General features: G+C 46.4%; 1 protein-coding gene across 7 annotated transcripts in view; it reads left to right on the top strand.

The window, feature by feature from the left end:
• Positions 1–219: 219 nt before the first annotated feature.
• The window catches only part of ATG16L1 (autophagy related 16 like 1), a 23526-nt gene continuing 10102 nt past the window's right edge, over positions 220–13643 (top strand). The window contains exons 1-12 of one of the 7 annotated variants that reach the window (XM_017826223.1): positions 220–435; positions 1680–1773; positions 3960–4071; positions 5528–5601; positions 5791–6042; positions 6926–6991; positions 9218–9307; positions 10043–10099; positions 10298–10345; positions 11041–11143; positions 13169–13274; positions 13394–13464. In XM_017826223.1, the coding sequence (XP_017681712.1) occupies positions 321–435; positions 1680–1773; positions 3960–4071; positions 5528–5601; positions 5791–6042; positions 6926–6991; positions 9218–9307; positions 10043–10099; positions 10298–10345; positions 11041–11143; positions 13169–13274; positions 13394–13464 (1188 nt within the window). In that variant the 5' untranslated portion in view covers positions 220–320. The remainder of the gene's footprint in view (positions 436–1679; positions 1774–3959; positions 4072–5527; positions 5602–5790; positions 6043–6925; positions 6992–9217; positions 9308–10042; positions 10100–10297; positions 10346–11040; positions 11144–13168; positions 13275–13393; positions 13465–13643) is intronic. The other 6 variants (XM_017826221.1, XM_017826220.1, XM_017826225.1 and 3 more) reach the window with 6 other exon arrangements.

Genomic DNA, 13643 nt, shown 5'->3' with positions numbered 1-13643 from the left:
GCCTGAGCCACCCCTGTCTCCGCCCCCGCGGGGCAGCGCCATCCCACCACTTTTGCCCCGGTGCGGGACAAGGTGGAGGGTGAGCGGCGCTGGGGCTGGCCGGGAGGAGAGCGGGCGGCTCAGGCAGCGCCGTGGCAGCCGCGGTCGCGGCGCGCCGCTGAGGCGTGAGGGCCCCTGACGCGGCGCGGGGCGGTGGCGGGTCCGGCCCGGCCGTGAGGGATCCGAGGGCGCACTGAGGGCTCTCCGAGCGCTGTGCGGGCTGTGGGAGCTCTGAGGGCTCTCAGGGGGCTCCTCCCACGCCGCCCCCCCGGCCCGCCGACATGGCATCGGGGCTGCGCGCCGCCGGGTTCCCCCCCTGGAAGCGGCACATCGCGGCGGAGCTGCGGCGGCGGGACCGGCTGCAGCGCCAGGCCTTCGAGGAGATCATCGTCCAGTGTAAGCGCTGCTCCTGCACCCGTCTGTGCCGTCAGTGCCTGCGGGGACGGGGCAGAGCATGGACCAGGCTCTGCTCGGGGGGCCCAGCAATGGCACAAGATGAACGGGCGGGAACTGATGCTCAGGAAGCTCCACCTGGACATGAGGAAGAACATCCTTGCTGTGCAGTGGCCGAGCTCTGAACAGGCTGCACAGGGAGGGTGTGGAGTCTCCTCAGTGGGGATATTCCAGAACGCTCTGGATACAATCCTGTGCCACGTGCTCTGGGATGGCCCTGCCGGAGCAGGGAGGGGGGACCAGGTGACCGCCGTGGGCCCTTCCAGCCCGAGCCATTCTGGGATTCTGGGATTGCCCCTCCTCGAAAGCGGGAGAACCGGGAGGGCTCAGGGCCCGGGGCCTCGCTGTGTCGCTGGGACGTGTTTGTGGCAGCTGGGAAAAGTCGGGGTTCTGTTTTATCGGGGAAAATGAGTAGTTGTTTCTCTGAGTTCCCTCAGAGGACGAGGCGCTTTGTGGTGCGGACAGTGATTGAATGTGTGAATTGTCTGCCCGATTCCTGCCCAGATGCTTGTGGAATTGGGAACAATAGTGCTATTGACCGTGCTCACGCTCCTTTGTACAACCGGGAGCTGGTCTGGGGCCGGCACTGTCTGTGCGGGGCTCCCCTGCCCGGCCCTGTCCGGAGCGGTCACCCGGCATGGGCACACGGGGCTGGGGCTGGAGCTGGGGCTGAGCGGGGCTGGGGCTGAGCGGGGCTGGGGCTGAGCGGGGCTGGAGCTGGAGCTGGGGCTGAGCGGGGCTGGGGCTGAGCGGGGCTGGGGCTGAGCGGGGCTGGAGCTGGAGCTGGGGCTGAGCGGGGCTGGAGCTGGAGCTGGGGCTGAGCGGGGCTCTGCCGGGCTGTTCTTTTTGCTGTCCTCCGAGGGGCTGTAAAGAGCCTGAACTTCGAACTCTTCCTGTTCTGTCAGATAGCAATGCACTTGAGCAGTCTCTCTCTCTCTCTGTTAAGCTTTCTTACACCAGTCCCACACAGCATCTGGACTAAGGAGGAATTCTTGGGGTTATAGGTGGGTAGTGCCTTAACCTGCTGAGATCAAAGAGGAGAGAGAGCACACTAATGTGGTGGAGGCTCCCATAGCATTTGGTTGTGTCACAGTAATTAAAGAGACTAGATCATAGCTGGTGGGAGAAGGTGGGAATCTGGATTTGCTTTCTGGTTATCTTCTTAATTGCACTTTTTGCTCTTGCAGATAACAAGCTGCTGGAGAAGTCAGACCTTCATGCAGTGCTGGCTGATAAGCTTCAAGCAGAAAAATATGACATGCAGAGCAGACATGAGATCAGGTGTGTAAAACTCCTCCTCTGTGGTGCACCCTGTAACCTAAACCTTACACAAACAGCTTCTGGGATGCTACAGTGATCTGGCACACAACAAACTGGGAAATCTGTTGAACTAAAAATAAGTTACAACGGTGTCTAAGCATGTGATGAAGTTACAGTACATTTACAAAAAAGTCTGACCAAGTTTGGGACAGAAATTGATTTGTCACAAACTCACAGTGTGCAGATGGACCAGAAAGAGCCGCTGCTTCTGATCTGTTTGCCTTGTAATGCTTATAATATTTGCCTGCTCTTAGTTCCTAAGGATTATGAAATTGTTGGATTGCAGTGCAGGGAGAAACTGATGTCTTGATTTCTTTCAATCCCTGTTATTACATAGAAGGGGAGAATAGAAAAAAAACCATGATTGTGAAGTGTCAGTCCCAAATAAGCACCAGATGCTAAAAGGAAGGTTTCTTCTGCCTGCTGTTTAGCAGGAGTCCTCTCTAACCTGGGAATAGCACTCTGGTGCTGCAGGCAGAGGTCATGCTGCTCATTCTGCTGGTGTTTGACTCCACAGAAAAGCAGTGTCCTTTGGACAGCCTCTACATCCCATAGGGAAAGTCTCTTGGGTTCTGCCTTTGGTGTACCTGAAGAAAAGGCAGGGCTAAGGAGCCCAGAATTCCTACTTCAATGGGAATTGCTTCCTCTGTTGAAGTTCTTTTTGCCCTTGTCCTGGAACCAGCACAGCTCTGTAATGCAGAACTGTGCAGGTGTGTCTGACTGGAGTACAAACCAAATCAATATAGCAGAGAAGGAGGATTTGCAGGCAAAATGTCAGTGTTTGGCCAGCAGGCTGGAGTGAACTGTGTGAGAGTTCCCAAAAGCTTCCTGATGGCTGCAGTTGTCTTGAACCATCTCCAGTTTATGGGAATCGGACCCTGGTTGAGCACCTGCTCCAAGAGACGGGGCTGGAGTTGATGAGGATGAGAAGACAAGCACAGAAACAGCACCTTGAAGTAAATACTAAGCTAAACTCCTATACTGTGCTCAATATATGACAGTTTTTTGAAACAGAATTACTCTTCTAATCCTAGATAGCTGAGGAAAAATGTTTTTACTTCCCTCGAGGCCAAGGGAAGAGTACCTAATTCTGGCTATAGGGGTATGCATGGCCAGAGTTATAGGATGTGTTGGATATTACCACAGGACTTGGCTTCCTGTCTGTTTGCACACAGTGTTTCAGGAATGCAATTAGTGCAGCATTAGTTCAGCGAGGTGTTGATTGGTTGGTTGGTTGTTTTTTGAGAAGAGCATTAAGTTACTGATATCACTGTGAGGCCTTTCAGCTTCTGGATGCATTATCTGTTTCCCACTGGACTGTTACAAGGTGGAATGACTGCAGGAAGGGATGCAATTGCCTTGTTCTGTTTGTCTGCTATAATGAAGTTAAAATTACGATTTTTTAAAAGTTGTAATTCAAAATATAGCTGCAGATGTGCTCAGAGTCTGTGTGTGATGTGTGTATGTGTGTATTTGCCTTTTAAAAGCCCGTTTTTCTCTGTTTCTGCCTCTGTGCTTTCAGAGACATGAGTGATAAATGTTACGGTCACGGTTGTTTTGGGGAAGTGATATGTGTGTTCTGGTGTGTAGAAATTCAAGATTATCTTACAGTAATACTGTGTTGTAAAACACAAGTAGTAACCACTCCAAAACTTACCTGCAATCAGGGCATAGACAGCACAATGGACAAGTGACTTGTCACACCTGGGACTGTAAACCCAAGAGCCTGGGAATTACACCCCTGATGCCCTGGATTTTGGTTCTGTGCCCTCTCCAGATACCCAGCATCTTCAAGGTCCACCAGCAACCTCCAGAACAAATCGAGGGGGTAAAACATTTGTAATTCTTCCAGCATTTGGAGAGTGTGCTTTTAAGACTCGCTTTTCTTCGTGCAAATTTAAACGAAGGCTAGTTATCTTCCATTTGATTTTGAATTCTGTTTTACAGATGTACAAAAAGGTGAATCTAGTCCTCAGGAAATGTAACTTTTTGGTGCAGGAGTGTGTGGTGTGGGAGCCAGGTTTGGTTTGTTGTGAATGACCTGTGTCTCTGGTGCAGTGTAGAGAATCCAAGGGAGGCAATGTCCTGAGACTGTCAAAGGCACAGAAACAATTGATTCCGGTTTGTGACATTTCTCCTCTCTCCAGCTGCAGCCCAGGACACGATGGCACGTGGAATGATGCTCAGCTGCAGGAACTGGCACAGCTGAAGATAAAGCACCAAGAGGAGCTCACTGAGCTGCACAAGAAACGTGGCGAGGTCAGAGAGTCCTCTCGTGCTCTGAGTGGTCCCTACATGGCCCTCAGGGGGTGTGACCGTAATTTTACCAAGCTTATTAATCATCATTTTTTCCTCCTTTTGTGTAGGGCCTTTTTAAGCTTCCCCAATTTTTGATGATTAAAATCAACCAGAGGTGGCTGGTCTGTAACACTGACACCAGGAGATGAGAGCTTACGTTGTCAGCACAGCATGATTTTTAAGTGCTTAATTTTGTGTTTCACTAATAGGTTTTTAACTGTACTAGAGGAGGAAGGAACTGATGTGGGTCACAGAGCTGTCTATGACCACTAGTTGTACACTGAAAAGTGAGAGCATAGGTGGCATGTGTGGTTTCACTGGTCTTGCTTTGCAGCACCACTGCTGTGAGAGGGGATGGAATAAACAAGCACAAACAAAGGTTGGAAGAGCCACGGTGTTGGACTGGAAAGGGAGTGCTGGGTCACAGCCCAGGAGCTCTGTGGCTATGGCACTTGGGCTTGGAAGAGAGGAAAAGCCAGGGGGTTTGAGTTTGTGTTTTTGGAGGGTTTTTTAGCAGGGAGATGTGGAGGCTTCATCGGCAGAATTGGGGTTTTTAGGAGCACAGTGGTGGACTGAATGAGTCCAGAAGCTGGTACCTGAATTGTACTGCAGAATTCTATAGGGAAAAGGTGTGAATGACCTGGAAAATGCTGTCATGCTCCTCTGAACACATTTCACTGGAGGTGTGGAAAAGCTCCAGTGTCAGCAATTCTGAGCTTTCCAAAGGGGAGACAGCTTTCTACAGGAGGTGTGCACCGACTACTCAGGGCTCTGACAAGTCCTTCTTTTCCCCCAAGGTGGTGTTCTAAAAGCCACCTGCCCAGGCAGGTACTTTTCTCCCAGCTCTGACTGGAGAGTTGTGATCTGGCAGCTGCAGCTCTGCAGTGTTGGCCTGTGCACTGCAGACACTCCACCAGCAACTTTCTTTGGGGCAAAGCTCTTGGTGACACCTGAGTTTACAGTAGGACCTGCATGTCTCCTACAATGGCTGTCCTGGCCAAAGCAGGAAGATTTGTTTCTTGGTTGTCAGCACTCACTTTTGGTTTACTTACTTGGCAATTTTTAGTTTCTATATTAATTTTTCTACTACTGAAATTTCTTCCTAATATGCATTTCGTTTGATGTGACTTTATTAAAGAAACTTTTTGAAGGAAGAGAGAAAGGACAGTAACTGTTTAACAACCCATTTTTGAAAGTGGATTCTCTGTTTTAATGACCCATGTGATAAGGGCAGTAAACAGATCTGCATAGGAAGCTGGGGAAAAAAGACCTTAAAGGTGTGATGCATACTTTGAATTGGATCACAGCCAGATTGATACACAGACCACCAGTGTGTTGTGTGCACTGGTGGCTGCTCAGGGTGTGGTATCCAGCTGGCACCCCTGCAACTTGTAACGTGGTTTTCTCCTCTCCATAGCTGGCCCAGTCTGTAATTGATCTGAACAACCAAATGCAGCAGAAGGACAAAGAGATGCAGATGAACGAAGCCAAGTGAGTAGGAACTGTTTTGTCTGGGGCCAGACTTCTGTTCGAGTTCTTCATTAGAGTTATAATGTTCTCTAGGAGTCCTGGCCAGGGGCTAAAAATGCCTTTGTGAGGCATTGTGCAAACAGCACAGAGAAGATGGCACGGGTCCCAAAGGACATCCTCATTGTTTTGTATATTTTGTTGCCATTCCAGGATTGCAGAGTACTTGCAAAAGATTTCTGACCTGGAAACAGAGTGCCAGGAATTGCGTAGCAAACTGCAAGATCTTGAGCGAGCTAATCAGACACTGAAAGATGAATATGATGCTCTCCAGATCACCTTCAATGCCTTGGAGGAGAAACTAAGGAAAACTACTGAAGACAACCAGGAGCTGGTCTCGCGTTGGATGGCAGAGAAAGCACAAGAAGCCAATCGTTTAAATGCAGAAAATGAAAAGGATTCAAGGTGAGATCCATGACCTCTGTTTGATAAACTCAGTGTATTTTTCAGTTATGAGTGCATAGGATAAAAGCAGATTTAGTTTTGATCTCTGAGATCTCTGTTCTTGCACAACACAGTGAGAGTCCAGAACTTTGTGTTCCTTCTTCTGGCCAATGCAGACTGATGCTTTGTGAAAACATTCCTGTCTTTTAAATGAATAAAACATGTTCTTTTGTTTCTTGAGCAACATTTAACTGTGGCCTGAAGATTATAAATCAGATGGAAACTGGGGTTTTTTTGCTGGTATTATATTTGGACTTCTGTTCATAATGAATCTTGTACTGCTCCTAGTTTTATCCTTTTTTGGCTTAACTAACTTCAGTGTTTTTTGCATTCCTCTAAAATGAGCATCTGCCATTAGACTGAGCTATGTATAACTTGCAAAAATAGGTTTGTATGGTTTTTTTCCTTGCAAAATATTTTTTCTTCTGAATTGCTTCAGCTTACTTCCCAGCTAACAATACTTGGAGAGTAAGGGCTATACTGTGAGCCTCATAGTAATGGGCAGTTTTGTATTACCTTTACTAACATAATCATTATTTTGGCAAGTTTTTGCCCTCCAAACTAATCTGTATCCATGTGAGTCATAAAGGTCCGTGGGTTCACTTTGCCTTATTGCCACACTGGAGTGATCTTGTCCTTTGCTATTCACCGTGAGAAAACTGTGTCTCCTACTTTGAGTATCTTGAAAATCAGGATAAAATTAGGGCAGTGGACTGATATTTTTTTTTTAATTATTTTTATTTTACTTTTTTTTTTTTTAAATCTTATGAAGCCCATCAAAACTGTGCAGGGTAGCCTTTGGAGTGTGCTTTTTTTTAAATAACTCTGGGTTCTTTTTTCTTAGGAGACGCCAGGCCAGGCTGCAGAAGGAGCTGGCAGAAGCTGCCAAAGAGCCCCTGCCTGTTGAACCGTAAGCAGTCATGATTTCTAGAGTCTCCTTCATAGTTCGTGCCTCAGGTCTATGCAGATGCATGTTAAATGGGATCTTTGTTGTTTCTAAATTGGGTGAGGGAAAGGAGTGTTTAAACTTTCATGTAAAGTCAGAAATGCACAGTAATTCTCCCTGCTTGAACTTACAGAAGAAGGAGCTCTGTCAGGACTCAAAATAGATGCTTGGGCTGAAAGTCCCAGGAGTGGTTCATATGGTCGGTGTATGTTGTCATCTCAGCATAAAAATATTTGTTGTATGATGCCTTTGGTCTTTAAAATAGTTCTTCATGAAATAACGAAGTCATGAAACAATTACTCTGGAGTTGCCTGGATTTTAAAGGGTTAGACTACAAATGTGCTCAAGGATTTCCTGTAGGAACAGGTACTGAGTGAGTCAACATGGGTGAAAATATATCCCTCACTTCCATGCTGTGAGGGATTTATTGTCTGAGGAAAAAGTAGATCAATGTGGAGTTACTTTACCTGGTAAGCCAAAGAAAAATCTCTCTAGTCTCTTGTTCTTTCTCTGCTGTGTTTACCCCCGGGTGGTGTTCAAACAGGTGACTGAAGTGGGCAGTGGATGGTGTAGGTGCTTTGCCCTGGGCTGATAAGGTGTAAGCCCAGTCCAGGACAGCAGCACCTGCTGCACTGTCACTGGGCACTGCTGGGAGTCTCCAGTGCAGTGTGCAGGCTCCGTCCTGAGATCTGTGTCTTTATATTCACATCCTGGAATCCTGTTGGGTCCTGTGCTGCACGTCCTGGCACAGGATAGGAGCAGTGTATCTGCTCTGGAACAGGATCTGCACAAAAGTTTGGGATGGGGAGTATGAGAGAGCTTGTAGCATAATTGCTTCTGTAAACTGCTCAAACTGTTTCACAGATGGTTTGGATTTCTTCTTTGATTTTGTAATTGGAGAGAGTTTGTGTTGTATAAATGTGCTGCTTACTGAAGGGGAAAATTGCAGCATTTCAAGGGGAGTGCCCTGGTGTTTATATTCACTTAAAACTATGTTGTTAACATGGAAAGTTCTTTTGCTACATAGTTTTAATAGCACAAACTTTAGATTTTTTAAAAAGAAATATTGGCAGAACTTGATAGTGTTTTATTGAAATATCAGCTTGATACATTAAATCAGAGTATATATTTTCCATAGCCTTTTCATGTATACTGTCCTCCCAAATCTTAGAACAGAAAGTGCAGCTATGCAACAGTCCCATCCTTTTAACTTCTTTTGCAGCTGAGTGTTACCTGATGGCAGGAGACTGGTTTACTCCTATTTAAAGCCTGAATTTAAACTTCCTCCTCAGTCAAATGGCATTAGGTTGGTCAAGTGTGTTTAAAAATAGTTTGTCCTGCAAAATCAGCAGTGAAGGAAAAATCATCCTTGAAGGAAAGAAATACTAGTTGTCAGAGCCCATGGTGACTAATGGGGGGAAAATGTTCAGCATTAGCTGAGTAATTTACGTGGATTAATTTATGGTACATGTGTTGGAACCTCACACTCGTGTTCAGTCATACAGCAGCGCTTCAGTGGAGTGAACCAAAACATCCCTTGTACTTAATGGTGCACCACCTGAAGTACAACAGTACAGAAAGTATGAGGATGTCTTTGGTGTGGGTGAAGGAGGACAGTTCAGACTCTTGTGCTTTTTTTTAACACTTCCTTGTTCTGAAACAGCAGAAGGTGCTGATGCAATATCACCTGTATTTGGTGGTGCAGTAACTCGTGTTTTTGTTGTTCTGTAACAATTCCAGCAAATACAATTAACTCTGTAGTGAAGCCTGGCCTGAATGTGGTAGGTTGTTATGATGCTGTTTGTAGCGCCGAAAGCTGAAACAGAACGTCTGTAGTAAGGAGAATCTGGAAAGCAGGTCTGGCAGTAGAAATAGCGGCTGTGGAAATCCAACCCTGTGACCAGTGATGAGGAACTGGCAGCTGGAAAGAAAAAACCTGAAATATATTTGCTGCCTGTGTTTGTTTGCAGACTTAGTATGTTGAGTGTTACCTCTCTGGCAGTGACAGCCAGGTCTGTGTGTTGTCTGGACCTACCTGCGTGTTACTGCAGCTGCATAAACCTGAAGTGGGTTGGGCCTGGACACTGGCAGACCCTGGAGCAGGGCCACCCTGTCAGTTGTGCCTGTTGCTGGGTGGTTTCCATGGGAAGCTGTGGCTGGTTGGGAATGAGATGTTCTCTCTCACTCCAGCAGGGATGATGACATCGAAGTGCTGGCGGATGAAGCCTCGGACACAGCGGAGGAAACCTCTCCAGTGCGAGCCGTCAGCCGCGTGGCCAGGTAGGTGGGCAGCAGGGCTGTGGAGCATGTCACTGAGCAAGAACAGGGGGCACAGGAGAGTTGGAACACTGTTGGGAATGTCACCTAGGGTTTTGAGTTGCCTTTAGCTGGAACACAGTTTAGTACTTCCACCAGAGCAGTAGGAAACTCGTGTCCTATGTTCTGTTACTGTGCTTAAGATATGCTGGTTTTCCTGTGCTGCTTTAACTAAATTACACTAGTGCCTAAAAAATCTGTTTAATCTTAAAGGTGTAAAAACAAAATAGTTAATAACATGGGTATAACAGTGCCTGTTGTGTTTTGCCTTCATTACTACACGTGACATCAATGTGACTTTGCAGACAGCTGGGTTTAGCTGAAATACTAAAATAATCTTCACCTAGATTAAATGCATCTGTTTCTTTCTCTGAAATAGCAGTGAGTGGAAAGTAAGAGGTAGTTACATGAGTTCACAGATTAATTTGCTTGAAACTTCAGACTTTGCACGCTCATGTCTAAACCCAGCAATTCACAGGGTGAGGTTGAGGGAAGTTGCAGAAACTTGACTCGCAAGCCATGTTCTGAGTTGCAGTTACTGGTCACTTTTGCACTGATGCCTTTGGTGTTCTCTGTCTCTGGGCTGGGTCTGCAGGGGAGGGAGTCCTTCCAGGGACGTGTTGCTATGAAATGTGTTTGTATTGATCTTTATGTGGAGAAGCTGTTCGCAAGGTTTAAACCTGTGCTCCCCTCCTTCAGTAAGCGACTCTCCCAGCCAGCTGGAGGCCTTCTGGACTCTATCACTAATATCTTTGGGTAGGTTAGAACACTTTCACCTCCTTGTTTTGTATATTGGTTTCAATGTACGCCAAAATCTTGGTGATACAGGGAATACGAGCAAGTATTTTCAGCCTTTCTTCTAGCTTCTGCCTTTCTTTTTTTTTCTTTTTTGTTCTCCTCAACTTCCTGTTTCTTCCATCTTGCCGTGTGCTGACCTCTGACCTTTCCCTCCAGTCTGTCTGAGTCTCCCCTTTTGGGACATCAATCTTCTGATGCTGCCAGGTGAAAACATTCTCCGCGCTTAGTCCAGCATGTGAATGTATTCCACTGAAGTAACATGGAACCCAGCTGCATTGTCCTGATTAGATTTCAGATGTTGATAACTCTGGCTAGAAACTGTCTACAGTAAGAGAGTAATGAGCCCCTCTTTGTGGAGAGAGTATGTGGGGTTTGCTCTTACTTTCCACTGCACTTTGCTCCTTTAATAGGGTTATTTAAAATAAGTCATTGGGTTCTGTGCTTAGTGTCCAGAGTGGAGCCAGTCCTTCTAAGCCAAGCTCTGCTTTAGGTAGATGGTCTTTGCTTAAATGGAGCAGCCCAAGGTGTGGAATGGAGCATTTTGCTTCCAGGGATGTAGTGCTGCAATGGTGTTGAGTCTCCCTAGACGTAATGATGGAGCTGCCATCATTGCCATGTTTCTCTTCTTATTAAAAAAGTAAGGACTGCTCCAAAATGAGGTCAGTAATCAGTTCAGGTAACTTATCTGGTGAACTGTGAAATACCTAAAGCCACAAGTGAATGTAGTGTTATACAACAAACGTAATTTTTGAAAGATGGGATAAAAAGAAGTTAAAAGTATCTTCCCCCATTTTTTACTTGCTGTACAGGGTAGTTAAGTGACAGGTACAGATGGATGAACTCAAGAGAAACAGTGTTCCTTGTTCATTTTAAAGCGTTTCTACTTTGTTTCATCTCAGGAGGCGTTCTTTATCCTCGCTCCCTGCCCCCCAGGATAATGTAGAGCCACATCCAGGTGCCAGTAAGGAAGTGAGAGTGCCCACTACTGCCATCTGTGTCTTTGTGAGTATAGAACAAATTCTCTGCTCTGCCATTCCTTTTACTGTCTTTGGAGGTAGTGAATCCTCTTGGTGTGGGAACTGATGTTCTGGAGCTGTTTCTATTAGCGCTGCCAAACAGGAAGGAGTTCTTGGTTTGGTAGCATAGTTCATTCCCTGTAAGTCTTAGCCCAGGTGTTTCCCAGAGCCAATGTGCTTGATGTCTGTCTTACTGAGGTCGATGATGACAAAGAAGTTTTCTGAGGGCACAGAGGAATTACACTCCATTACCCTCTTGGCTCCCAACAGTCTCTGTTCTGTCATGCCATAGTAGAGCTGTGATTGAGGAAGAGATTGCTGACAGTTTGGGATTAATTCAGGCCAGTTCTCCACAGTGAAGGGAGTTGTGGCACCAAATGTAATCCAACAGACCTGGTTAAGAGGAGCTCATGGTGGTGGGGTGTCTTCATTTGCTGTGCATGATCAAAGGTTTTCAACCTGAGACCTCCTTTATGTGTTCTTTGGCCTCACAAGGCGAAACTTAAATTTCTGTGCAGGGCATGGACTTCTGAATGAAAGGTACTGCAGGAAATTGTCTTGTAATGCAGCTGCTTGTTTGAACAGGTGTCTGGAGCTTTCTCAGGCTCTCCAGAGCTGGATGTGAGTTTTTCATGGGTGTGAAATGACTTCTGTTTTTCATCCATAGCCCCAGCGTGGCTCACTGCAGCGTGCAGGCTTGTGTATTCCTGCCTGCCTTGGTACCAGCCTCCCTAGCAGAAGTCGTGGGGTGGAGGAAGAAGCAGTGTTACCTTAAGGGAGAATAGGGTCATGACAAGTGACCGCTGGAGCTTGAAAAGGGACCATCAGCAGAGGAGATGTTAGGCTTTAGCTCCTGTGTTTTGAACCCAGATAGAATGTCAAGACACACATTTGGTCTGGCACAGCATTCCAGGAATTAATGCACGGACTCTGTGGCAGAGGTGTGGCAGACACAGGGAGCAGACTGGGCTCACCTTTGGAGAGATAAGTAGAGGGCAGAAAAGGAAGTCACTTCAGCCATCATTCTCAGCCAGAGCTTCTAGGCAAGGCCTTTGACCAGCTTTGTTGTGAGTGGCTCCTCTGTACCTGCAGGGAGATCAGATTTGAAGTGTGATGACCCCAAAATATGAGCTGGCAGACCAAGTTCAAGCAACAAGTTGCAGAAAAATATAAGAAAGGCTGGTTTTGAAGGAGCAGTTACTTAAAGACTTAAAAAGGAATGCAACAAATTAATTGATAATGTGGTTGTAATACTGTGTGGGTAAGTAGTTTAAAGCTGTGAAATTAACAGGGCAATAAAAAGGAATGAATATCAAAATTTTCACAGGTTTTAAAAAGTGAAGAATTCAGAACATTAAGCTGTGAGAAAGCAGGGGTGTCACTGCACATGCAGATAGGAAGCACAGCTTAAGCCCAAGTTCTCTGGAGAAGGTGCTGTCACACTGTGCTGGCGCTACTTCATCACCAGTGTAAGGCAGCATTATCACCAGTGCACTAAGGGAATGCAGTTCATCTGTTAGGCTGTTTTCTAGCAGACTTGCCTAACTCAAGCCTGACTTGAGTGTTCCATGGCTGCATGAACTGTTTGGATCATGTTCTATGGCTGTCTCTAGATGGAGGAATGAAAAGCTAGTTTCCTTCTACAGAATGTCACCTGCTACTGCTTTCTGTCCTCTCCTCTCTTTCCTTATTTTTTTTTCTGGTGTAACTTAAAGCCACACCGTAGGAAGCACCGTAAGGCTTTTGCCAGTTTATTATCCCTGCTGAGTCCTTGCTGTGGTGTGGTTCTTTATGTGCCTTTGTTTTTTTTCTCCAGATAAGGATCAGCCTTTTTGCTGTCTGTATACCCCACCAGCCGTAGCAGAGTTTGTCTGTGGCTTTGTTTCCTATAAACTGCTGAAAGATCCACAGCTGTGATTCTGTGTAACCTTTTCGTTGCGTGGCTTTGTGCTGTGTGGGGTTTGGGCCTGTGCTGATTCCATTTTGGGTGGCTGTTCTTTCCTCCCCTCAGGATGCACACGACGGGGAGGTGAATGCAGTGCAGTTCAGCCCTGGCTCCCGGTTACTCGCAACAGGAGGCATGGACCGGAGGGTTAAGCTTTGGGAAGTCTTGGGAGGTAAACCTTTTTGCTTTGGGGTATGGTGGGATGCTAAATAAAGTCCTATTATGGTTCACTTTGTGTCAGCTTCTGTTCTAATCCGTTGCTGAAGTTTTTGTTCGTCTTTCTCTGCGCAGATAGGTGTGAGCCCAAAGGTTCCCTCTCTGGTAGTAATGCTGGGATTACAAGCATAGAATTTGATAGTGCTGTGAGTATCTGTGCAATATCCACTGTTTGTGATTGGGAATAAATTCATGGAATTATGTTGTTCTCTGCTATCAGTTTCCATTCTAGCTGAAAAGTTGCCTAAGAAATGAGTGAAAACCCAAGAGTAACTGCAAATAGTTAAAAGTGTACAAAAGATCGTTATTTGGTAAGCTGCAGTCT

This window comes from Lepidothrix coronata, unplaced genomic scaffold (assembly GCF_001604755.1).
Source record: "Lepidothrix coronata isolate B3197 unplaced genomic scaffold, Lepidothrix_coronata-1.0 Scaffold125, whole genome shotgun sequence".
NCBI lineage: Eukaryota > Metazoa > Chordata > Aves > Passeriformes > Pipridae > Lepidothrix > Lepidothrix coronata.
This window is presented reverse-complemented; position numbering and strand designations above follow the sequence as displayed.